Genomic DNA, 27,699 nt, shown 5'->3' with positions numbered 1-27,699 from the left:
TGTAAGAGGTCCCTTTTTATGTGTGACATTCTGTGACTTAATTTTTCCTATCCATGACATTCTAGTGTTTTTTAATTGCCAACCATCCGGATGTGCTGTCAGTATGAATCAGGTTTTTTGTATAATTAAGCCAGCTTATCTGTCACCCAGCATAATTAATCCATTCTATTTTAATTACTTTTCCATTTCCAGACCCAATCATCCTATATTAATACAAATATAGGAAAATCTGAGTCACTTTTGTAATATAAATAATAATACAGAATGCCTGTCATATACTTCCCTCACATTTTAGATATTCATAATTTGATAAAATATTAGTATTTTGCCAGAAACACAGAAACCAGGAAAGATATCAGTATTTCAGTTCATTCACTTACTTCATGAACTCAACTTTCTAAACCCGATCATGTATTTCCTAGAATTTCACAGTCTTGATTCCATGTCCAACCAATGGCATATTGTAATGTAGGAAGGCTTTCTGTTTCTGGAGGTAATTGCTGAGACGCATTGCCTGTCAGCTCATTTTTATCCCCGGTGCCTGTGTGGGTTTTTTCACGTACTCCTTCCTTAACTGAGCATGACCCTAGTCACTGGGGATGCAGCAGCGAAAGAGACAGAAGAAGGTTCTGAGTCCCATTGAGCTCACGTGGCAGTGGGGGAGACACATAGTAAACAGATAATTATAGTGATGAGTAACGTGCAAAGAATTTGAAGAAGATGGTGTGATAGAGAGGGGTTCTGTAGCTGGAGGGCTCAGAGAAGGCCTCTCTGAGGAGGTGGCATTAAAGCTGACACTTGAATGACAGGAGATGACATGAAATGATCATGGGACTAAGCATTCCAGGAGGAAGTCATGGCTAGAGCAGAGGTCACCAGTGAGAATATAACCCAGGAACCAAATGAACGCCAGCGCTGCTTGAGTGACATGAACAGGGCAAGTGGTAAGAAATGAGCTTAGAGAAGGAGAGAACGTTCAAGGTAAGGAGTGGGGATTTCATTCCAAGCTCCATGAAGAGCTGCTGGAGGATTTTAAACAAGAGAGTGATGTGATCGGATTTATGTTTTTACATAAGATTGGTCTGGCTGCTCTGTGGAGAATGGATTGACGGAGGCAAGTATGGAAACAGCAAGATAGGGTCCAGTTGAGATATGAGTTTGGCTTGTACCAGAGGTGCAGAGAAGTAGATTCATTCAGGATTTATTTAGAGATGGATGGAGCAAGAGAACATATTTATGGGTGGCTGTTGAAGGGTGTATTATAGAAAGGGGAAAATCTGTCATGGATAACTGAGATTTTTGTTTGTTTGTTTCATAAATATTAGGACTTCAGCATCCCTTAACCATTCTGGGAAGCTCTTGCATTTGTCATTTTCAAAGATTGATTCTTTGCACAGTTGCATATTTTCCATGGTTAGAGCAGACTATGGCATTTGGCTCTCTAAATTCAAATCCAGGTTCTCCAACTTAGTGGTCATATGACCTCAGGCATGTCTCTTAACCCCTTTATATTTGTTTCCTCTTATTTTAAAAATGGACTGATAATTTTACCTATTTCATAGGGTTTTTGACAGAAGTGACTAAGAAAATACACATAGAAAAACTTAGCACACTACTAGTCTACAGTAAGCACTCAGTAAATGTTAGTAATTAGATATTGCATTTCTGTCTTAGCCTCCTTACTATGACACATTCAGGTCTCCGGACCCAGTAATAAGAGTTATAATAACATTTTTAAGAAGCAAATTTCTGGGCTTCCCTGGTGGCGCAGTGGTTGAGAATCTGCCTGCCAATGCGGGGGACACGGGTTCGAGCCCTGGTCTGGGAAGATCCCACATGCCGCGGAGCGACAAGGCCCGTGAGCCACAATTGCTGAGCCTGCACGTCTGGAGCCTGTGCTCCGCAATGAGAGGCCACGATAGTGAGAGGCCCGCGCACCGCGATGAAGAGTGGCCCCCGCTTGCCACAACTAGAGAAAGCCCTCGCACAGAAACGAAGACCCAACACAGCCATAAATAAATAAAAAAAAAATTTAAAAATAAAAATAAAAAAAAAAATAAAATAAAATAAAAATGGAAATAAGAAGCAAATTTCTGCGCATTTCATAACTTTTTTCATGTATTATTTGAATAATATTTTTTTTTAGAATATCTTACCAATAATCCTTGTTTAATATATTCCCAAATTCCACATCTGGTAGTATCTCTTCATTTTTAAAGTGACTTTTTGTTATTTGGGTCTTAAAAATCGGTAGCCTTTTAGAGAGATTGAATATCATCAGCTTTACTTCGAAGTTAGTGTTTTCAGCCCTTACAGTGGGGTGAGGGAGGATGGGCACCTGATCCCAAGATTATATAAATCATGTGCTGATTATATAATCTGCTGCTTCCACCAGTGTCGTGATGGCACATGGGCACTGCTCAGGTGTACCCTCCTCAACGCGGTCTTCCTGCTTTCCCTTTGGACTTAGGTCCCTGTTGGATCTATGGGGGGAAAAGACCCTACTTGTTTGGATCACAGGGTAATCTCGAAGACCTTGTATTGAATCTTTGGTTCCCGTGTAAACACTGGTTCCTGTCACTCTGTCAAGCTGCCGCTGCATCTCAGACTCTTGGGATTGGTTGTTTGCCTCTCAAAACAGGCTTGAGAACAGTAGGAAAGTAGAGTAGGTCAACACGGCATATGGTTGAGTTTGCATGGACAGATGTGCTTGAGAATAACAAGGACAGTCTTTTAAATTGGTTCCTGAGTTATAAATGTGGTATGCAGATGTTTCACGGTTGTGGCTGGGACTGAGGTACATTTAGCAAATGGTCCTTTTCATGAGATAACACATTAACCTAATTTTTTAAGCTCTGATTCTTATCTTTCTCTGAAGTTAGCTGGGCAAGGACCATTCTCTTTGCTGTAAGCATCTTACAGCATCATCACTGATGTGGCGCACCGTCCAGCACAAGTGGCTGTAGAATCCCTTTCTGTGCAGAACATTCAACATTAAATACATACATATGTTATGGTTCTTCTGGTTTCAGGTTCTCTGTTTCTTCTCGTATTTTTTAATGACACGGATAATTTTTAAATATTTTATTTCGAAGCTTTTAACACACTGTGGCACATGTAAAACGATCCCCTCTCTGATATAACAGGTCCCTAAGCCCAGGGTGGGAGACGCTAATGTTGAACCGCTGGCCAGTGGAATCTGCTAGTTTTAGATGTTGACTCCTACCGTTTGTCACTCCTGACTATTGTGCTGATTGCACAGATGCTGTACTGAATCTTGTAAAAGTAGCATTGTTTCTAAATACTGTAGGGAATGATAGAGTCTGGATGCTTTTGGAAATCAGTAATCAGTGTGTGTGTCTGTGTGTGTGTGTGTTTTGAAATATTTACACTCAATGGAGCTACACCTGATAGCCTTACAATTTTTCCTTCTACCTCTTTGAAAGATAATGTGGTTGGGGCTATTTAAGAGCGCCATGTGAGGGTCTACATGGGTATAAAGAATGAGCTGTGAATTCCCAGCTCTGCCAGCACCCACAAAACTTACCCAGGGGCTCCCATTTGCCCTGTGTGCGTGGTAAACATCTCAGCTCCCCCTGCTCTGTTAAGAGCAAGTCTTCTCCAGCAGGCAAATATCCCATCATTTCACGATGCAGCACCCCAGCTTGATTATATTAATGTTAATGTTTATTTGTAAGCTTTCTTTTTTTCCAGAAATGTGTACTATGTGGACCTAACTCACTTTCTGTGTGTTTGCTTTTCTACCACAGACACGGGAGCAGAAAGACAGGCACTAAGAGAAAACGTGTATCCTAAATTAAGAGAATTCTGCAGAGAAAACTATGGATTAGAATTTCAGGTAACGCTGATATTAATTTCATTTTTAATTATGTCAGCTAAATAACTAATGTTTGTTTCTTGTCACAGTTTGGGTGTTATAAAATACAAGTTTTAAGCCCTGAAATATTTCATTTCTTTAAGCGTGGGTGAAAAGAAACACTGGAAAATGGAAGTAAAATATTTAGTCATTTTTGATGTTTTGCACTTTTATGCTCTGCTTCTTGGACCCTACCCAGTATTGGCTCATCTTTTTCTTCAAATTATGTTTATTTGCTTTTTTGCTAACCTCCACTAATGTCAAAAAGGGCAAGGTTGCTGAGCACCTGCCTTTAAGCTGGCATCTCTAGAAATGTTTTGCATCAAAAAATTGGGACCAACTCTCTCCCGGGTATTTCATTTTAGCAGCTTGGTCAGTCCTTGCCTTCTGTCCTACCTTTTAGTTTTTATTTGCATTGAAGAATGTCCTTTTTCCCAAGCATTTTGGGAATTTACCATTTACCAAAACAAACAAACAAACAAAAAAACCCATCAGCCTTTCAAGAAACAGTAACTGTGCATGTCATTGCTAAAATTCATAAACATCCTGGCATTTGTAGACACTATTGATGAGGCCACCTAATAGAAAAGTACTAGAAGACATTGGGCATAACTTAGACATCCAAAAAAAATTTTTAAGTGAATGGCTCCTGCAACTATAGATAGCGTTATTTAGTCAGAATTCGTCACCTTCATTTGCAATGGACATCTTAACTCTCCAGTGCTATCCTAACTACATGTTTACATTGTTAAGTAAGGACTATGGACTAGAGGTTTGTGGTGTAAGAGTACAAAATGTGTCTTTTTTTTTTTTTTTTTTTTTTTTACTCTTTGGGTTGGGAGAGAGTTTTCTGGGTTTTTTTTTTTGAATTTTTGAATTTTATTTTATATTTTTGTACAGCAGGTTCTTATTAGTTATCCATTTTATAAATATTAGCGTATATATGTCAATCCCAATCTCCCAATTCATCACACCACCACCCCGCCCCCTGCCGAAAATGTGTCATTGTTAATGGAAGAAAATTTCACCCCTCATTTGTTTCCTTCTGAATACAGTTGACCCTCAAACAATGCAGGGGTTAGGGGTGCTGACCCTCTGCGTAGTTGAAAATACACGTATAACTTTACAGTCAGCCCTCTGTATCCATGGTCCCTCCGTATCCGAGGATTCAACCAACCATGGATCATTTCATACTGTAGTATTTACTACTGAAAAAATCCACACGAGTGGATCCACACGGTTCAAACCTGTGTTATTCAAGGGTTGACTGTAAATATTTTGTCTTGGTATACTTCATAGGGCCTTCTAATAGAATGTATAAAATAAGAGTTTCAAAATGGCTTTGATCTCAATGCATAGTGTCCGTTGGCAGCAAGCCATTGTGACACACATATTGAATAGTTACTCATAAGTCACTGTTTACTTGAAAAATCATCAACCTAAATTCCTTGTTGTGAAGTCAGCACTACCTTCTCTGAGGAGTCTCGTTCTACTGATAACAAAGTCTCAACTGTTAATAATTCTGATATGTCAAGATTCCCAAAGACTTAGACATTCCTTGGGGACTCAGTTACTGTAAAGAAATGTATCCAAGCCTATTAATCCCATCTTTGAGTTTATTTGGGTTTGCATCACTTTTGTCAGTAGAAGAAGGCTGAGCTACGGAACAGCCTCCATAAAACATGGAATTGATTAGGATTAGCTGAGGGGAAAAAAGGAAAAATATATTTTCTAAATTTTAAGTAGGTACAGGAGAAGACAGATAAAGCCAAAGGAAAACTATAGAAGGCAAGGTCCATAGAAGAAATTGATGGCAAGGATCATTCCAGGCAGGTGTATTGAATCAGTCAGTGAGATACTGGACAGCAGAGGAAACAGCACTGGGTAAAGCATGACATGGAATTGAGCCCCAGCTCTTGACTGTGAGTGACTTAACCCACCCGCTGGTCCTTTAGTGTCTAAAATGGGGGTGGTGACAGCTTAACACATCTGAGGTTGTGTTTAGAATACAATATGCAAGGTTGCATTTGCTTCCCACCTTCCAAAGTAGGTTGGTTATAGAGCTCCCTGAGGCTGTGTTTACTAGAGAGATGGTTCTATTTTCTCAGCTGCAGCAAAATGTGCCAGAAGCTTCACAAAAAAAAACGAATTTAGCCATACAGTGTTCTGGATTCCATCTTTGTGCATTGGACTCAGGAGAAACGCATTTCCTAGAGTTACTCAAATATACCAGTCTATTTCCTGCTTTCTTGCCTTTGCTGTTCTTACCACCTACAATGCTTTTCCATCTGGTTCTTCCCCTGCTTCACCTCCTAAGTCCTACTCATTCCTAGGACTCTTCCGGTCTGATCTTAAGACATGCCCCTCTTCTCCTTGCCCACTTCTCTGCAGCTATGTGTCCTCCATTTGGTCCCTTGAACACTTCAAGCCTATCCCATTTAAGGATTTTTCCCTGGCTGTCTCTCTATAGGAATGCCCACCCCCTCATCTTTTCATGGGTGCTTACTCACTGTCCTTCAAGTCTCTGCTGAAATGTCACTTCCTAGAGTTGCTTCCCTAATGACCCAATCTAAAGTAACCCCCTAGGTGTGCTGTCTTTTACATCATCCTATTTTAGTTATTTGCATAGCATGTGTCAGTGTTGGATATTTTTCTTATTTACTCATGTATTGGCTTGTTTCTTGTCTTTCTTCCAAGACTGTAAGTTCCACAAGAACAGGGACTTGTCTGCCTTTATGACAGCTACATCCTAGAATAGTGTCTGGCACATAGTAAAACTCCATAAGAATGTTGAATGAATGAAGTCTCAGCCCAAACATTACTTGCTTAAAGAATTGTTCTCTAATCCCCTCATTCCTCCCAGGTTATACCACATACCCTGCTCCCCTAAAGTCCTGTGCATAACTCCCAATCATTGATCCAGTTCATTTAAGAAGTGTTTATTGACCATTGACAACATGCCAGTCAACATTCCACGTGCTGGAAATACAAGGAAAAAAACCATCAGACCCTCTTCTTGTGGAGCTTCCAATATTGTTGAGAGAGGCAGACAATAAACAGTAAATTTCAGTGGTAATAGATGCATTTTAGTGAGTAAATGCTTTTAAGAAAAGTAAAACACGATAAAGGGAGGTAGGGAATGCCAGGTAGTCAGAGAAGGACTGAGTAATAAGACAGTCTTTGAGCAGAGATCTGCAGAAGGTAATGGAGCAAATCATGCAGATGTTTTGGGAGGAGAATTCCAGACGTAGGCAACCAGGAAAAGGGTCTGGGGTGGGAATGTGTTTAGAATATTCTAGGCACAGTAAAGAAGCCAAGTGGGAATGGAGTAGAATGGAGTAATGAGTAAGAGAAATGATTGTAGGAGATGATATCAAAGGAAGATCATACCTTATGGACTAAGAGTAAGGACTCAGAATGTTACTGAATAAGAAGGGAAAGAGTGACGGGATTTATGTTTAAGAGGTTCACGCAAGCTTTTTGAGGGGACTGGAGTGGGGGTGGGGAGAGATGGCAGAAGCACTAAGGCAGCGCAAGTAAGAAATGATCATGGTGCAGACTAGAATGAGCGGCAAAGATAAGGAGACATCTGACTAGGTACGTTTTTCATCACCTGTCTATAACGTCTAAAAATTCTCAGGACTGGAACTGTGTCTTATTCAACTTATCCCAGTGATTGGCCTACTATATGCCAGGTACTTGACTATTTAGTTAAATCTCTATTGAACTAAGTTGATAGACTGCAGAGTTACACTTTAAGCAAGGCCATATACTTTTTTCTCTATGCCTGTTTGGCAGACTGTTTTCTAGTATTTCCTTTATTTTTTCATTTAAACTAAGAGTTTTAATGAAAATGCACCAGCCTCTCTGATTATGTGAACTTCAACTAATTCCATGTGTAATATACATAGTTGACTGCTTGGAGATGGGAACATTAAATGGAAAGAATGTCAAGCCTACTCAGAGCAGAAAACACACATGGCTCAGAGAAAGACAAGGGGTTTAAATAAGATGTTATTTGATTTGCCAGTGTTCAGTTAGTGCCCTTGACTATGGAGAAGAGGATCAAAAGGAAGAACAGGGGAATAAATTGGGAAAAATAAAGACAGATTGGGGTAAAAGCAGGTGGTGCAGGACCCAATAAAAAAAGGGCTTGTAATTATATGCAAGCCCTGCTTTCAGATGTTTCCTCTCCATTCTTATTGCTGAGACCCTGATCTAACCTTAATTGCTTCAAAAAATTAGATGAAGGGATTTCCCTGCTGGTACAGTGGTTAAGAATCCACCTGCCAATGCAGGGGATACAGGTTCGAGCCCTGGTCTGGGAAGATCCCACATGCCGCAGAGCAGCTAAGCCCATGCGCCACAACTACTGAGCCTGCGCTCTAGAGCCTGCGTGCCACAACTACTGAGCCCACGTGCCACAACTACTGAGCCCTCGTGCCACAACTACTGAAGCCCACACACCTAAAGCCCGTGCTCCCCAGTAAGCGAAGCTACTGCAATGAGAAGCCTGCACACCGCAACAAGGAGTAGCCCCTGGTCACCACAACCAGAGAAAGCCCATGCACAGCAACGAAGCCCCAAGGCAGCCAAAAATAAATAAAATTTTTTTAAAGCTATTAAAAAAAAAAAAAAAAAGATGAACAAAGAGGATCTTAACTGATCTTGTTCTCTGCTTACCCACAGTAGGTTGCAAGTCCTGGAGGAAGAGACTAGTCCTCGCTTATTTTTAAGTCTCCGGGGCCTGGAAGAGTGCTTGACATTTACTGGGTTTAGTAAAAGTAGCAAGCAGAGCTGCCTACACCATCATCCTACTTGAGTTCTTCTATACATCACCAGAGTAACCTTACTTAAATGTCAGGTTGTCATTTCCTTTGCTTAAAACCTTATAGTGGCTCCCTGCTGCCTATGGGGTCCCTCTTTAATGTGATCCCAGCTGTCTCCCCAACTTCATCTGCCATTTTTCCCAACATAAACACTCCATGCCAGTTTGGCCATCCTCAGCCTATCCTTGGAGCACATCTTGCTGATCACTCATTCTTGACTTGAAAATCTCATTCGCTGTACCTATTGCAGTTCTCCCCTCTTATCAGAAATACCCTTTCTCCTCTACCATCTACCCTTCAAACTCTAGCCCAAGTTCTTGCTTTCTAAGAAGTCTTTTCTGATTCCCAAATATTCCCCCTCTACTCCCTGAACTCTTATAATCTGCCCCACCCTGCCCCCACAGGTACGCTGAGCAGGAGTAAACCTGATTGGGGCAGGGACCTCTAACGGGGGTACTTGATTGATCTGGGTGCTTAGACACTGCTCCATTGTGAAAACGATTTCATTTCAGTCCAGCCACTCAACTTAGTTTTGTTCCTTAAGAATACCTTCTGATAGCAAACATTTTTAGTGGGCATCTAGTATTCCTCTCACATCACTTAGTCACCAAAGTTAATAACCCTGTTCCTTCTTCTTCACCTTTAACATCCAATAAATCCCAAAGACCTGTGGATTCTACCTCCTAAATATTTCTCCAGCGTATCCCAGCTGTTCAAGTCTATATTACTGTCATCTTGACTATCGCAGTACATATGCTGCGGGCCTGTTTACCTTCATCTCGTCCTTCTCCTCCCCAGCCTCAGCCCTTCCACCCACCTGGACCACCTCGTCCACCCTCCACCATATTTCTGCAGTGGTCTCTCTGAAATACACATCTGACTCTTTCATCCACAAGATACATTCTGCACGTCTTAGCCTGGCATACGAGGTTCTCTTTTCCACCACTGTCCACTGAGGTCTTGTCTGTCCCCTCCCACACAGGTAGCCTACGTTCAGTTCCCCAAACAAGTTCTTTTTTTTCCCTGAGTCTTCAGACCCACTGTGCCCTCTGTTTGGGTTGCCCTTAAACTGTCCCCCATGCCAATGACTAGAAAATTTTCTACTCATCCTTTAAGAAACAGTGAATTTCCTTCTTCAAGATTCCATAGTGATTTATTTCTAGTCTTTAATAGCCTCTGTCATATTGTTTTAATGACTTTTAAAATGCCTTTCCCCCTAACTGGAAGCTCATCAAGGTCAGAAGTCATATTATTTATATCTTTTCATCACCAGTCCTTTTTAGAGTACCTGCTTCATATTATATACATAATAAATGTTGATTAAAGTGAATTTATTGATTAAATGAATAAGACCCAGAAGCTGAGAGTCTAGACCACTGCTATGCAAAAGAAGTATAATGGGAATCACAGATGCAAGCCACAAATGCAATTAAATTTTCTAACTACGTTTTGAAAAGTAAAAGGAAGCAGAAAAAAAAATTTAAGAACATATTTTATTTAAGCCATTTTATATCCAAAATATCATTTCAACATAAAATCAACATAAAAATTATTAGTTATTTTATATTCTTTTTTTCATACGAAGTCTTCAAAGTCCAGTGTATATTTTACACTCACAACACATCCCAATTCAGACTGGCCACATTTTGGGTGTTCAATAGTCAAATGCTCCCATGTCGGACTGTAAAGTTCTAGATGGGAGTGGTCAGGGTGAGGCCATTCTAACAGGGATGAGAGGCTGACTGCCCAGTAACAGGTGTCCTGCTGCAAGTGATGGAGAGACTTAATTAGAGGAACTTCCGTAGGGATGGAAATTCATTTGTACATGTAAAAAAAAAAAAAAAAAAATCCAGATAATGATTAAGAAAATAATTTTTCACTAGTCAAATTAGTAACTTTTCCTTTTATTTGATCACTTTTGGACATTGCATTAGTAGGGTGTGTCAACTAAAAAGAAAACACACACACACACGCACACACACACACACACACAATGTAGAAACTATGAGTCAAGTTTTTTGGTGTCTTACTGAGGACTATAGCCTGGGAGACAGCCTCTCAGAGAGCTCTGAGAAACTGTTCCGAGAGGTAAGGGGGAGGTCAGTACATATGTGATTTTGGCAAAAGGGGAACGTGCAACAAAGCACACATCTCGGTAGAAGGTTGCTACTAGTCACAAGGAACTGGTATGTTACTTAATGGTTTTAGTGCTTTTCTAAGTATGGGAAGATGCAAGAATCCAGGTTCATAAAAATTTTCTCCTGAAAATATCTAACTATCTGAAGGCCTGTTCTGCCAGGTTTCCCAGAGCACAGAGTGCCTCCTTCCGGATCTCGGCCCTGAACTCCTTTCAGGGTATGTTGAAGGTCATACTGCAACATGGCTGCAGTGGCTAGTGACTTAATTCTTGTAGAGCCAGATGGTGAGCAACGTTCTTTAGTTGGCAGGTGCATAATATGAAATAGTTAATGCAGTGTTCAAAAGCACTGTGGAATCGGGGCTGAGTAACAATGTGAGGCAATGGACTAAAACTTATGGTCAAGCAGTTCATTTGCCTGCTGTCTGAAGACTTAAACTTTATTTGAAATCAAAAGAGGAAGGTGATGGAAACCTCATTTGCCAATATTAGATGAATAGTCCTTGTCTTGATGGGTGCCATTTGTTATCTTTTGCAGCTTTGCTAAAGATAGCTTTTTAAAAAAATCCCCCATAAGCCCTTGCAATTGAGTATAACAACTTGGTCTCAAAGCAGGAACTCCTATGCCGACCCAGCCCTTTTCCTTCTCTCCAGCAGGCAAGTGTTGAGTCCCTAGGTGTGTAGGGAAGTGTGAGTGAAACCTGCAGCTCCAGCCAGCAGGAAGATCTTGCCAAACCTGCTGTCTGCCTCACAATGCCATTGTGGTGCCACCTGAAGGCACCAGAGAAGAAGATGCTCATCCTTGGTGAAGGTACCTCCTGAGGCCCCTTTGGTCTAGAGTTCATCCTTCTCTTCTTTGCTTGACATTCCATCTCTTCATGTTTCCTTTGGCAGCACAGGTCCAGACCTGTCCACCTGTTTTTTTCATCCCTAGACCCCCAAGTAGATGTCATCTTCTGAAGCTGGTGCCTGTGCGTGAGTGAGCCCCATATCAGCATCTCCAGCCCTCACCAGGTTACATGAAGATAGTTGTTTTTTGAATGTTAAAATGTCTAAAATGGAACCCATCCTTCTCCCTTTTCCCAATTTCTCAGTTGCTACTATTCCCCAGTCTTCCAGACTTTAAAATTGTGGCTCATAGTTCATTCTTCAACCTTTACAACCTAGATCCAAATTGCATTGTTCCCCGTTGATTCACCTGCCACAGTGTTTCCCGGAAATTGGCCTGGTCTTCCGGTTTCACAAGGCTCTGTCTTTACTCAGGCTTCTGTTTCTTTATAGCTGAATGACTATGGCGGCGTCTTCTTGATCTTTCTTTACCCGGGGTGTTTTTGTGTTCTGGTCCAGACTGTACACAGCACAGCAGCTGCTCAAATAATCTTTACACCGTATATACCAGATCATTCATTCTAAGATGCATTTTTTTTTTCACATTTTTACATCTCAGAAATCAGGATTCATCTTACAAACAAATGGTGTGTCATGGTGTAATTGGCAGTGCGTTCCTTTTTTAGTGGAATGGACAATATTACTACTGATGATTTTTAAATTCAGTAAAATGCAGCACATTATGTAATTTATGGGGTACAGTGGAAACAGCATAAGTTTTTCTGTTAGAAAGACTAGGATTCAAATTCTGGGTCTGCAAATTTACCAGTCCTGTGACTCTGGGCAAATTGCTTGATTTCCCTGACACACAGTTGACCCCTCTGTAAAGTGAATGGGGTAGTATTTATCTTCCAGGTTTGTTACAAGAATTCAATGAGATGATGCAACATGCCTGGCACGTGGAAGGCGCTTAACCAATGTTCATTTCTTTCTTTCACCTTTAAGTCTTTCTCCTGAACAAGAACCTAGTGTAATGAAATTATTCATATGCATTTTTCTTTTGCCTTTTTGAGTACAGTAAGAGACCTTTGATCAAGGCATCTGTCTGTCTGAGGGGGTGCTTCGTGTCTGGTGCAGAAGGAATGTGAATGGGAAGAATATTCAAGAAATATTGTCATGCACACAAGAAAGGATTATGTAGCAAGACAAAAACCTTGGAGGTCACACTATCAGCTTGTGAGAAGATTTCTCTAAATTCCTTAAATCACATCTTTAGCATATCAACTAGCACTTAGCGCTCTGACCCTGGAGATCTAATATGTAGAGAAGAGGACCCAGCTTGTCAATAAGGCAGAGCCAGGACCTACCCAATGTGGTCTCTAGGAAAATGGTGGAAGGAGACAGAGAGGGGCAGAGTTTGGGAGATCTGCTTCCCCATCCCCCTTCTCCTAGTTCTGCTTCAGAAAAGGGGAGGTGGGTTAGATGAGTGAGAACAGGTGGGTGCGTGGGTAACACTGAGGGCAGCTTACCTCTGCTCTCTACTTAGGACTCTGGAAAGAGATGGCCTTACAACAATCGTCCCCCTGCCCCTATCTCTGCCAACAGACCTGGGTGTGGCCACATCATGGCCATGGCAGCAAGAGACCATGAAGTTTCACTTCCAAAGCTGCCCTCAATTACTGTGTGTCACATATGCTGAGTTAAGAGCCACTGTTAGTCTCCATGACAGGGAGATGTGACCACACAAAAGGGCTAGGGTGGAAAAACTGGATGGAGCGTGGGCCCAAGGCCTGGGACTTCTCAGCCCCAGGAGGGGAAGGAGGCCCTGGTTGCTGCAGAGCAACACCAGGCTCTGAGCAGGCCGAGAAGGAGAGGCCAGTCCATGGGTTACAACTGCCCCAAGCACAGCCGTGCTGCCAGCAACCAGGCGGGCAGTGGGCATCGCCTGGGGACTGTGCCCTAGAAATCCATTTTTCCCCTTCAGGATATGAGGTCACCCAGACATCATGTTAGGAAAAGAAGGAGGCTTTCGGAAGAGTCAGCATCTTGATTCAAGAGAAAATAAGCACTTAATAAAGAGTCCTTGGAAACATGAGTTCAAACTAAGGTTGAAACTGGATAGAACAGAAGCTCATTTTATCCTGATAACCAGAGGATAGAGACTTAGGCAGGAGACCCAAACCATTTTAACAAAATAAAAAAGCTACATTCTCTATGTACATCCAAGTTGTAGGTCAGGTGAAATTATGTGAGTCTTATATTAGCCTGACCTTACTAATAATTACTGACTAATAATTCCTTAATCTCACACTGAAGGTCCATCATCAGTTGTGTCCACCTGCTTTTCTTCCACTGCATCTTCACCACCGCCCTCCTGTTCTACTGAACCCCGTCTCCTTCTCTATATTCATTTTTTCCTCCTGACTGTCTGCCTGCTCAGGAATCTCAAAATGCATTTTGCCTCCTGAGTTGCCAAAATACATCGTTGGCTTTATAATTGATAGGATATGTTGTGATGCCCTTGGTCTTTTCTCCACATTGTCAACTAATCACTCCTTTTCCATTGTCTATTAATCAAATGTGTGCCTCTTTCTAAAATGAAATGCATCTCCCCTCATTGAATCACACATCATTTCACTCAGGCCAGCACTTCAATTTGTCTAGCTCGCTTTGCATTTTGATTCTGTCCATCAAAACCTGGACAGGCCTTACCAAGTTCCTATTCTGTAAAAAGTCTTAAAAGCATGTTACATCATCCTGCTCCCATCCATGAGCCCGTTTATAAAAAGGGGAAAGGAAGATTAATAGAGAAGATAAAAGGGAAGGAAATCATTATGTCATCATTGACCTTCCTTGCTCCAGTTGAATTATAATATTGGCTCAACATTTCTGCAGTGTGGAATGGCTCTTCTAGAATTCTCAGGCCTGACTTCCCAAGCCAGTATTTTTCTTCCTCCTTTACTTTGTGCACATAGGCAATTTTATATAGAGCAGTGGCATTGTGGCAAACTCCAGAATTTACTGGAGGAGCTATACTTTGCTGAACATTTAATTCCGCTAAATTGTGGCCATCAATTATGCCAACTCTGGAAATCACCCAAGAGGATTAGTCCCTCGATAAACAGAATGAGAGATCCCCATTTGCAGGTGACATTTAAGTATCCCAGTCAGGTCCAGTCACCATGAAGTCTTTCTCAGATTCTGAACACAAGGTAGCTATTTCTTTCCATCCTCATTTTCTATTTCTTGCAGGATGGAGAGGAGACCTTATAACAAGTCTTAGCACAAAGAACATTCACTTAAGAGGTCTGCTTTGTCAGTAATTAGTTATAAACCATTGGAAAAGTAACTTAAGCCCAGTTTTCTTATCTATTAAGCAGAGTGTTTCTTCAGCCTGATCTTGTTTCCTCTCAGCTCCCAAAATGATGATGCTGTGACCTCATCTCTGTGTGGGCAGGCCACGTCACATCTCTGTGTGGGCAGGCTGTGTCACATTTCTGTCTTTGCGGTTCTGTCCTCTTGCCCTCTCTGAAGAATAGTCTCCTATGCATGTATCCTTCAGGTCCAGACTCCTGTCTTACTTCCTCACTGATGTCTACCCCAAATCCCCAGGGCAGGTTAAGGTGCTTGGTCCCATGGGCTTCACTCATTTATTCACAGACATTTATTGAGCCTCTGCTCTGCACAGGCTGAGTTGTGGGTGCACTGGATACCTTAGTGTTGAAGAAACATAGTCCCTGCCCTCAGAGTTTACAGTCTCAGAGAATACAGTCATCACAGCAGTGACCATGGTGGTGCTTACTGCAGAGGACATACAGGGAGCTCTGGGCATGCATGATGGGGGGCCCTCGTCGAACCTAGAGGCACCAGGAAGGCCTGCTGAGGAGCTGATGTCTACGCTGAATGCTGAACGATGGGTAGATGGCCGGGTTAAACAGAAGAGTATTTCAGGCAGAAGGAACGTATTTTCATAAGCAAATTTGGGAAGGAATTTTAACATTAGGTAGTACTCACTGCCTGCCAGGCACTTTTTCTAAGTGCAGTATATACATTAACCTGTTTAATCTTTGCTATGAGCCTAGGAGGTAAATTCTATCTTCTACATTTTACTAGATAAGGACACTTAGAAATACAGAAGTAAATAACTGCTGGAGATCCCACAGCTAATAAGTGGCAGAGTCAGAATTTGAACCGATGTAGTCTGGCCCCAGTGTCTGTGCTCTTAATTACTGTATCAAAAAGCCTCTTATATTCATACATTCACAAAAATTTATATAAGTATGTATAGGTATGTAAATGTACATGTATATATGTAAATACATGTGCATATGTAAATATATGCTCACGTGTACACATGTTGTACAAACGCGTGTGAGGAATATATACACAGCTGGAGCGTGACCCATGAGAGAGAGAAAGTGGTATAAGGTAAGGTTGGAGAGTTAGGCAGGGACTAGGTCATGGAAGATCTCAGAAATCAGGTCATAGATTCTAGATACTATCTTTGGGTGATGGGAAGCTTAAACATGGAAAGTGCTGTAAAATAATGTTAACAGCCCAGGTTCAAATCCCACCTCTGCTACTCGCTACCTGTGTGATTTCGAGCAGGTTACTTCTCTGTTCCTCAGCTTTTTCATCCATAAAATAGGGATAATATTTCTGTCTACGCAGAAGTTTAAGGAGTAAATAAGTAACTCTATGTAGTGTCTGGTGGAATGAAAGGAAATCCTAACACTGGCGATCAGATTTGCATTTTAACAAGATCCCTCTGCCTGTGGTGTAGTGAACGGATTCGAAGGAGCAAGAACAGAAGCAAGGAGATGATTTGGGAAGTTGCAGCAGTGATTCAGGCCCAGGTACACGAAGCAGATCACTCCCATACAGTGGTTGCTGAAAGCCCCGCTGCCAGGAACAGAGCCAACTTTGGGGTTTTCACTCAGGCACATCATTTGTTTGTGGTCAAGTGTCCTGCCCCTGAAGGCAGTTGGTGCCTAGCTGCAGCCGGGCTGAGGTTCCTTTTACGGCGAGTCCCCAGCTCAGACTCAACCTAGATGTGCGCGCCTCCTGCCTTGCAGCAGCTTCTCTGTCTCCAGCGACTCCTGACACCTTCTCTGGGTCCCCAAGTTCATTAAGCCTTAATAGGCAGAGGTCCTGCCTCGGTTAAGAGTTCAGTTCTTTCTTACCATCACATTACAAGTGTTAGGACTGTCCAGAGGTTGAATCTCCCAAGACACAGAGGCATCAGGTCTGAGCAGTCAGTCGCCTTTATGAGGCTTTGGATGAAACATTATCCTAACTCACACTGTTGGATCCTCTTTCTTTCTGGTGATTGTGTACAACCACTGGGGCCAGCCAGTTCTTTCTGGGCTTGATTTAGGACCTGATTTTCCCAGAAATGTCTGTCTTATTCGTGCTCCCATATATCCTAGTCAGATATCTCATGACCAAGAGAATAATTGCAGGTGACCTAAAGTCATCAGTGTTTGCAATAGTTCTAGTAAAAGTGTGGCCAAGGGTTTTTTTGGTTTTTGGGGTTTTTTTCTCTTGTATCCCATGCAGCTGGGGAAAGTCATTCTAACCAGAGTAAGAATTTGATAAGTATAAACAATAACTTTTCCCTGGTAAACAGTATCTGACAAACCTAGTCTGAGGTTTAAGACTCTCTGCTTACCTTCTCCTGTGAGATGAACATTCTAGTAACAGGACACGGCTACTAAGCTACATTCAAATGAGTACTGTCTGCATTCTGCACTGACCTTGAAAGTTATATCCATAGCACAATAATGTTGTCCCTGTTCAAAATTTTCTGAACCTGCTCTGTGTTCTTTTGAATGTTTTTAGCGGTAACAGATACTTATCCCTTTTAAGAATAGATTTGACTTTTTTAAAGAGCTAAAATTCTTTTCAAAGCCATGTCTTATAAATGTAAAGGCCAGTAAGGCTGGAGAAATACCATTTTAATAAAAACAAACTCCCAGCTATAAAGGGGTGAGAGTTTTTCAATACAAAATGAGATAATTCCTACAGAGGAAATGCCCTGGGCAATGGCAGAATCATTAGAGTGAGTGTGTAGCCTCCCATGGTACTAACCTTGAGGAACAGCCTTCATCTTAGTACCATGTCTGTTCAGAAACAAAATCAGTCATATTGTCTCAGTAGTTACATTGTTTTGCATTCAGATAGTGTCATATAGCATGGGAAGATTGAGAAGGAAGATATTTTGGAAAATATTTTAATTTCAAAGGTTCTTTCTGAAGAAGTGATCATGTGAAGCCATTATGAATTGAAATTTGACCTTTTTTTGTTATATTTTTGTAAAGCATAAGGCTATTGTTTCTTACAGGTTGCTTTATTGTTTGTTCAATAATCTTGGTATTTAAATCATTATGTCTGATTTCAAGTGGCAAAATTTGTTAGGGCTTTTATTCGCTGGCGTTTTGTTTGCAGACCAATTCAGCACATTATAATGAGCATGATAAATTAGCTTCCCTAAGAATATTTTTAAACAAGTGAAAAAAAATAAAATCAATTACTTTCCTGAACTTTTATACTTAATGATGAAATAAGTAAAGGCACATAAAATGTGCTATCAACAAGGTAGTATTCCAATAAATAGTAAATTAGATTCCAGTGTCTGCAGTGCCTGGACATTAGGCCAAAAGCTAAACTTAATTTTTTAAAGTGTGTAATAAATCTTGTCTTATTGAGCACTTTGGGTTCCAGCCACTTCTGGCCAGTTATTGATCATGTGGATATATTGCGTTTGTTTGCCCATAATGGTGTTTTGTGTTGCATAAGCTAAATGTTTCCTCTATTTATTTCCTGCTTGTCTTCACGGTTGCTTGATTTTATTTTTCATCGTTTTCTGCTCATAAAGACACTTGAGAAAGAGCAATTTAAATATTCTCTTACTTCCAGCTTTTCTTCTTTAAACAAAGCTACTAAAGTAAGGACACATGGAGTTATAAAGACCTGGATGAAGGCAGTGGTGGCCAAACTTTAAGGAAATAACAGATGCAAAAACTATTATAAAAGACTCCCATAGGTGTCAAATAAGTCATGTGATATTTAAGCTTCTATTTAAAAACATAAGTGAAAGCCTTGTTTTGACTTTTACCCTGGTCATTTGGCTCACATATATTTAGTTAGATCTTATTGTTTAGCTCTTAATATACTAGGTGCTTGATTTAAACATTCTGTTCTTGCTCTCAGTTCTTTGAGTTGGAGATGGAAGACCTGTGGAATCCCAGTCCAAGCTAGCTGTGCAGACGATCATTGAGATACAATTCGGTTCACACATCATAAAATTTGCCCATTTAAAGTGTGCAATTCAGTGTTTTTAGTATATTCCCAGTTGTGTAAGCATTACCAAAATTAATTTTAGAACATTTTCATCACCCAAAGAAGAAATCCTCTCCCCTCTGGCTATCATTCCCTAATTGCCCTATTCCCCTCCCTCCCAGCCCTAGGCAACCACTAAACTACTTTTTGAGTGTAGATTTGCCTGTTCTAGACATTTCATGTAAATGGAATCATACAAATGGTGATCTTTTGTAACTGGCTTCTTTCACTTAGCATAGCATTTTCAAGGCTCATCCATGTTGTAACATGCATCAGTATTTCATTAATTTTTTTTAGATATTGATTGATTGATTGCTGTGTTGGGTCTTCGTTGCTGCACGTGGGCTTTCTCTGGTTGCAGTGAGTGGGGGCTGCTCTTCGTTGCGGTGCGCGGGCTTCTCGTGGTGGCTTCTCTCGTTGTGGAGCACGGGCTCTAGGCACGCGGGCTTCAGTAGTTGTGGCTCGCAGGCTCTAGAGCGCAGGCTCAGTAGTTGTGGTGCACGGGCTTAGTTGCTCTGCAGCATGTGGGATCATCCCTGACCAGGGATCGAACCCGTGTCCCCTGCATTGGCAGGCAGATTCTTAACCACTGTGCCACCAGGGAAGTCCCTATTTCATTACTTTTTATTGCCAGAAAATATTCCATTGTGTGGATGTATACTACATTTTATTTATCCATTGATCACTTGATGGACATTTGGATTGTTTCCACTTCTTAGCTATTATGAATAATGCTGTTATGAACATTCATGTACAAGTTTTTGTCTAGATGTAGGTTTCCATCTATCTTGGGTATATACCTAGAAGAATTGCTGGATCACGTAGTAACTCTGTGTTTAACCATTTGGGGAACTGCCAGACTGTTTTCCACAGTGGCTGCACCATTTTATATTCCCACCAGCAGTGCATGAGTTTTCCAATTGCTCCACATCCCTATCAACACTTGTTATCAGTCTTTTTGACTATAGCCATCCTAGTGGGTATGAAGTGTTATCTTGAAGTTTTGATTTGCAATCCCCTGATGACTAATGACATTATCTTTTCATGTGATAACACTGATTATCTTTATTGGCAATCTGTATATATTCTGTGAAGAAATGTCTACTCAGATCTTTTGTCCATTTTTAATTGGGTTGTCTTATTGAGTTGTAGGAGTTCCTTATATATTCTAGATACAAATCTATTATCAAATATGATTTGTAAATATTTTCTTCCATTTTGAGGGTGCCCTCTTCACTTTATTGATAGATCTTTTGAAGCACAATTTTTTTTAATTTTGAGGAAGTCCAATTTATCTATTTTTTTCAGTTACTTGTACTTTGCTATCATATCTAAGAAACTATTGTCAAATCCAAGGTCATAATGATGTTTTCTATAAAAATAGTTTTGTAGTTTTAACTCTTAATTTATGTCTGTGATCTGTTTTAATTTTTATATATGGCATGAGGTAGGGATTAAACTTTGTTCTTTTGCATATAGATGTCCAGTTGTCTCAATACCATTTGTTTATTCATTTCCTCATTGATTGTTTTGGCACCCTTGTTGAAATGAGTTAACTGTAAGTATGAGAATTTATTTTTGGATTTTCAGTTTTATTCCATTGCCTATACTTATGCCAGTATCACACTGTCTTAATTATTGTAGCTTTGTACTAAGTTTGAAATCTGGAAGTGTGAGTCCTCCAAATTTGTTCTCCTTTTTGCAAGATTATTTTGGCTGTTCTGGGTCTCTTGAATTTCCATATGAATTTTAAGATCAGCTTGTCAATTTCTGTAAGCCAGCTGGGAGTTTTATAGTGATTGCATTGAATCTATAGATTTATTCAGGGAGTATTGTCATCATAGTATTTAGTCTACCAATCCATTTATAGGGGATGTCTTTCAATGGTGTTTTGTAATTTTCAAAGTGTAAATTTTGCTTTTTTTCGTTAAATTTATTCCTAAGCTTTTTATTCTTTCTGATGCTCTTTTAAATGGACTTATTTTTTAAATTTATCTTAGATTGCTCATTGCTACTATATAGAAATACAAGTGGGTTTTACATATTGATCTTGTATCCTACAACCTTGCCCAACTCATTAGTTCCAACAGTTTTTTAGTGCTTTCCTTAAAATTTTCAATATACAAGATCTTGTAATCTATGAATAAAGGTGGGTCTACTTTTTCCTTTCCTATATGGATGCATTTTCTTTTTCTTGCCAAGTTGCCTAGCTGGAACCTTCAATATACTGTTGAATAAAAGTGGTGAGAGTGGATATCTTTCTCTTGCTCCTAATCTTAGGGGGAAAGCTTTCAGTCTTCATTAAGTATGATGTTAGATGTAGTTTTTTCATACATGCCCTTTATTCAAGATAAGAAGTTAATTTCTGTTCCTAGTTTGTTTAGTGTTTTTTTTTTTTTTTTTTTTTTTATCATGAAGGGGTGTTGGATTTTGTCACTTTTTTTTTCCTGTGTATGTTGAGACATATGGTTTTTGTCCTTTATTCTGTTAATATATAGTGTCCTCCATTAGTTGATTTTCTGATGCTGAGTCAATCCTGCATTCCTGGAATAAGTCCCACCTCATTGTGTTGTATAACACTTTTTATATGCTGCCAGGTTAGGGTTTTTAATATTTTTGCTGAGGATGTTTATTTTCTTAAGAGATGTTGCTTTGTATTTTTCTTCTGATATTTTTGTCTGGCTTTGGTACCAGGATCATACTGGTCTCATAGAATAAGTTAGGAAGTATTCTCTTGTAAGTTTTGGAAGACTGAATAATTGGTATTAATTCTTTTGTAAATGTTTGGTAGAATTCACCAGTGCATCCGTCTAGACCTAGGCTTTTCTTTTTATGCAGCTTTTTAAAAATTTCTAATCTCTTGTTAAAAATGTCTTCACATTTTTCTATTCTGTCTTGAGTCAATTTATGTAATTTGTGTCTCTCTAGGAATTTGTCCATTTCATCAAAGTGATCTAATTCATTGGCATACAGTTGTCTGTAGTATTCTCTAATAATCCTTTTATTTCTGGAAGGTTAGTAGTAATGGCCTCTTTCACCCCAGATTTTAGGAATTTGAGGTTGTTTTTCTTTTGGTGAATCCAGTTTTATCCATTTTGTTGACGTCTTCAAAGAACCAATTTTTGATTTCATTCGTTTTTTTTCCTCTATCATTTTTCTATTGTTTCATTAATTTCCATTGTAATCTATTATTTCCTTCCTTCTGCTTGCTTTGGCTTGCCCTTGATGCTTTTTCTATTGTCTTAAGTTAAATTATTGAAATCTTCATTTTTAATATAGGTGTTTACAGCTCTAAATTTCCTCTAAGTATGGCTTTACCTACATCCCATAAATTTGCTATGTTGTATCTTCATTCTCATTCATCTCAAAGTAATTTTTAATTTCCCTTGTGATTTCTTCTTTGATTCATTGGTTATTTAGGAGTGTGTTAATTTCCATCTACTTATGAATTTTCCAAGTTTCTTTCTATTATTGATTTCTAGTATCACTGCATTGTGTTCAGAGGACATACTTTATATGATTTAAATCCATTGAAGGTTATTGATGCTTGTTTTATGATCTAACGTATGTTTTCTCCTGGAGAATGTTCTTTGTGAACTTGAGAAGAATGTATATTATGTTGTCAGGTAGATTGTCCTAAGACATGTTAGAACTAGTTCATTTATAGAATTGCTACAGTCTTCCAGGATTTTGTTCTTCCCATTATTAAATTATATATTCAAGTCTCCAACTATTATAGTTGAATTGTCTATTTCTCCTTCATTTCTGTCAGTTTGTTTTTCATGTATTTTAAGGCTCTGTTCATTGCATATACATTTATAATTGTTATATCCTCCTGATGGATTGACCCTTTTATCATTATAAAATGTCCCTCTTCATCTTTAGTTATATTGTTTTAAAATTTCTTTTGTCTGATATTAGTATATATTTGTCTCATATTAGTATAGCCCTGTGAGCTTTCTTATGGTTGCTGTTTGCATGATAAATCTTTTTCCATCTTTTTGAAATATTACATTTATTTTAATACAAATTCTCTTACGTATATAGATTGTTTTATTGATTTTTGTCTATTTTCATGCTGGTTCTACACTATTTTAACACTTTCAATTTCTAAGTGAATTTAAAAAATTTTTTATTGCAGTATAGTTGACTTACAATGTTGTGTTAGTTTCTGCTGTACTGCAAAGTGAATCAGTTATATATACACATATATATACTCTTTAGATTCTTTTCCCCTGTAGGCCATTACAGAGTATTGAGTAGAGTTCCCTGTGTTATACAGTAAGTCCTTATTAGTTATTTCATATATAGTAGTGTGTATATGTAAATCCCAATCTCCCAACTTCTCTTCCCTCCCCTTACACCCTGGTAACCATAAGTTTGTTTTCTACATCTGTAACTCTATTTCTGTTTTGTAGATAAATTCATTTGTACCTGTTTTTAGATTCCACATGTGAGTGATACCATATAATATTTCTTTCTCTGTCTTACTTCACTCAGTATGACAGGCTCTAGGTTCATCCATGTTGCTGCAAATGACATTATTTTGTTCTTTTTTATGGCTGAGTAATACTCCATTGTATATATGTACCACATCTTCTTTATCCATTCCTCTGTTGATGGATATTTAGGTTGCTTCCATGTCCTGGCCATTGTAAATAGTGCTGCAATGAACATTGGGGGTGCATGTATCTTTTCAAATTATGGTTTTCTCTAGATACATGCCCAGGAGTGGGATTGCTGGATCATATGGTAGCTCTATTTTCAGTTTTTTAAGGAACCTCCATACTGTTCTCCATAGTGGCTGTACCAATTTACATTCCTACCAACAGTGCAACAGGTTTCTCTTTTCTCCACACCCTCTCCAGCATTTGTTTGTAGATTTTTTGATGATGGCCATTCTGACTGGTGTGAGATGATACCTCATTGTACTTTTGATTTGCATTTCTCTAATAATTAGTGATATTGAGAATCTTTTCATGTGTTTATTGGCCATCTGTATGTCTTTTTGGAGAAATGTCGATTTAGATCTTCAGCCCATTTTTTGATCGGGTTGTTTGCTTTTTTGATATTGAGCTGCTTGTATATTTTGGAGATTAATCCCATGTCAGTTGCTTCATTTGCAAATATTTTCTCCCATTCTGAGGGTTGTCTTTTCTTTTTACGGTTCCCTTTACTATACAAAAGCTTTTAATTAGGTCCCATTTATTTTTGTTTTTATTTTCATTACTCTAGGAGGTGGATCAAAAAAGATTTTGCTGTGATTTATGTCAGAGTGGTTTTTTTTAAAGATTTTTTTGATGTGGGCCATTTTTAAAGTCTTTATTGAATTTGTTACAATATTGCTTCTTGTTTTATGTTTTGGGTTTTTTGGCTGTGAGGCATGTGGGATCTTAGTTACCCAACCAGGGATTGAACTGGCACCCCCTACATTGGAAGGTGAAGTCTTAACCACTGGACTGCCAGGGAAGTCCGCCAAAGACTGTTCTTCCTATGTTTTCCTCTAATAGTTTTATAGGATCTGGTCTTACATTTAGGTCTCTAAGCCATTTTAAGTTTATTTTTGTGTATGGTGTTAGGGAGTGTTCTAATTTCATTCGTTTACATGTAGCTGTCCAGTTTTCCCAGCGCTACTTATTGAAGAGACTGTCTTTTCTCCATTGTATATTCTTGCCTCCTTTGTCATTTTTTCCATCCTTTTAACCTTTTTGAATCTAAAGTGTACTCCTGTAGAAGTATATAGTTGGATCTTGTTTTTATCTAGTCTGACAGTCTCTCTGTTTGGACTTTTTAAACCATTCACACTTAATGGTATTATTGACATAGTTGGATTTACTTCTGCCATTTTACTTTTATTCTATATGTCTGTCATTTCTGTTCCTCTATTCCTCTTTTACTTCTTTGCTTTGTGATATGTGAATATTTTCTAATTTAACATTTTAATTCCTTATAGTGAAAAAATCATTAATTTTTGAGTTATTTTCTTTGTAGTTATTTTAAGGCATATACATCTTAAGTTAGTATAAATCATAGGTAGATTCTGATAAGTTAATTCCAGTGAGCTATAGAAAGACTACTCCCATATAGCTCTATTCCCTTTTGTGCTGTTATTATTATATATGCAACATCTAATAAGTTACAGTGACATAATTATTACTTTATATAATTTTATGTCACAGATATGAGAGGAATAGCAGTTGTATATTTATAGCTTTTGTTACATTAACTTTCATTTTTACCATTTCTGTTTCTTATTTATTCTAAATCCTACCTTTCCTCAGATATCAAATAGTATCAGCCAAAAGGATGGGGACCAGGTTCTGTGTACGGTTGTTAGTTTGTGCATGACACAACTAAGTTACCATTCACGTTGCAGATTTGTGTGTTTGAGAGTTTATTGGCAGATGGCCAAAAATGGACTTGTTCTAGTAATTTCAGTATATGAAGTTCAGTAAATTACAATTCTGTCTAATTAAACTTCCTGTGATGGTGAAGTATTCTATATCTGCATTTTCCAACATGGGAGTCAGTAATCACATGTGACTATTGAGCACTTGAACTGAATTTTTAATTTTAATTTATATTTAGTTTTAGATAACCACAGCTAAGGGCTCTCATAGTGGACAGTCAAGTTATAATCTCAGATGTCCCTCTTTCTTAATATTGTGATTAAACCTTGTAAAGTAGATTAAAAGAAAGAACCCCAAAATCAGTGCTGATAGTTTCATATGTTATAAAACTCATGGACTGAGCCACGGGAATATTTTTTTAAAGAAGTTGTTATATCTCTATCAGCCATCTAAAAACTCAAATGCAGATAGACAAAGATTTAATACAAACACACTTGTGTGGGGCATTGGCCAGGAGATGGGAAGTACACAGAGCACTTGGGGCACAGTGGGGGACCCCCATACTCTGCATCTACATCTCACTGAATGCCATGCAAACAGCCAGTAAGGAGGAGAGGTTTTTTTTTTTCTGCTTGTGAGAAATAAAGAAAGGAAAAGAAGAAATCTTCAAAGCTACAATTAGAAACATTTAGCTTATGCAGACAGCAATTGAGTAAAAGGAATGAAACCCATTCTGCTCTCCATAGCAAATTTTTCAAAGAGTGTACTTGTAAAAGTTTTTTACAGTCTTTTTCCTCATCGTCTTTGAAGTAAGGAGATAGAGGATCCTATTATCCTCACTTCTCAGTAAGGCATACCTTTCATTGTTTTCCATACATGTTTTTTCAGATATGTATTAATGAAAGCCAAGCTGCTTAGAGATATAAACAAAATGTCTCTGTGGGATAACAGCTTTCTTTTTCTTTTTTATTTATTTTTTTACAGAAATGTAGCTATTTAACTTTGGGTCAGTATATGTGAATGCCCATTATGGTTTTCCCTTCTCATATTGAGACATAACAGTAAAATTATACACTGTTATTTGTCTCAGATAATGTAGTAACTATATCCCAGCTGCTTTCAGACTTTTGAAATCCTGTTACCATTTCAATATAATGAAAGCCTGCATTGCAAAGCCTCTGATATTTAACATTTCATTTTCTCTGGGGCCATGTCAACAGTATAATCAGGAACAAAAAGAAATTATAGTGTTCATCCCCAAACCATCATGGGATTAAAAAAAATACCTCTTTAGATTGATCTTAAAAATCATTTTCCCTCTGCAAGGGAAAACATGCTGCAAAGAGAAAAGTTAGAAGTCACATTAGCTTAATATTGTGAATAAGAATAAAGCCTACACATCAATTGAGTTTTCGCACAGGTGAATTAACGCTGCCTCATCCATTGGTCCCCAGGTCATAGATCTGTACTGGGGAATTGATGAAGATGAATGGGACAGCCCTGAGCTCCAGAAGACCCGCATGAAGCTGCTGGAGGATTGTTTGAAAACTTCTGCAGGTCCATGTTTTGTTGTGGGTATAAAAAAACTTAATGCTTTCTATTGTAGATGAATGTGAGAATTCTTGATCTGTGATTCTTAAGGGGCTTTTAGAATGGGGGAAGGAACCTTGCTTTTCTGTATTTATTTAAAATTCTTAAACTGTCTCCTTGCCCTCAATGTGTGAGGACAAAATCCTCCCCTTTCCATAAGAAGCACTGCAAATTAACCATGAATGATTTGAAGTGGTAATCAAAGGGTTGACTTGGGGTTGACAACAATTTCCACAACACCTTGTGATCAGCAGTAAGGATTACTGTGTTAGTCCTCTAATAATTATCCTAATTTTCCTTATATTTTATCATGTAGTATTTCATCCTAGTATCTGTTTCTCAACATTAGAATTTCTGGCATATTTTTTTAAATACTGTGGCAGAAACATTGTTAAAGTAAACCAAACATACGGTCTCAGATCCGCCAATAGGAATTGATACCCTGTGGAAAAAAATTGTTTTTGCAGTGATTTTCAGCTAGAGATGTTCAAGTGGAACATTATTATTAGTTTGTCATTATTTTCTAAAGAATATCCACTCCTCTGTGTAAACACAGTGGTGGTAAGAAGCAGGTCACTCTGTGGCAGGTGATGTGCAAAATCACTGCCTCCATTTAGCTGAAGAAAGACCTTATCCTGACTCCAAACAGCTCCTACCAATTGATAGGGAAGTTGGCCCTTTCGACACAGGATGTTCTGAGGCTGACGGATGACTGTTAAAATTACTAGTGAAGAAAATGTCAAATCT

General features: G+C 38.9%; 1 protein-coding gene across 1 annotated transcript in view; it reads left to right on the top strand.

Annotated features, from left to right (window-relative positions):
- NWD2 (NACHT and WD repeat domain containing 2) overlaps window positions 1–27,699 on the top strand; it is a 189,567-nt gene that overhangs the window by 74,660 nt on the left and 87,208 nt on the right. The window contains exons 2-3 of the mRNA XM_059924151.1: window positions 3,771–3,859; window positions 26,817–26,933. Of these exons, the coding sequence (XP_059780134.1) occupies window positions 3,771–3,859; window positions 26,817–26,933 (206 nt within the window). The remainder of the gene's footprint in view (window positions 1–3,770; window positions 3,860–26,816; window positions 26,934–27,699) is intronic.

Source organism: Balaenoptera ricei, chromosome 5, assembly GCF_028023285.1.
Source record: "Balaenoptera ricei isolate mBalRic1 chromosome 5, mBalRic1.hap2, whole genome shotgun sequence".
Lineage (NCBI taxonomy): Eukaryota > Metazoa > Chordata > Mammalia > Artiodactyla > Balaenopteridae > Balaenoptera > Balaenoptera ricei.
The sequence above is the reverse complement of the archived record's forward strand: the minus strand, read 5'-3'. Positions and strand labels throughout refer to the sequence as shown.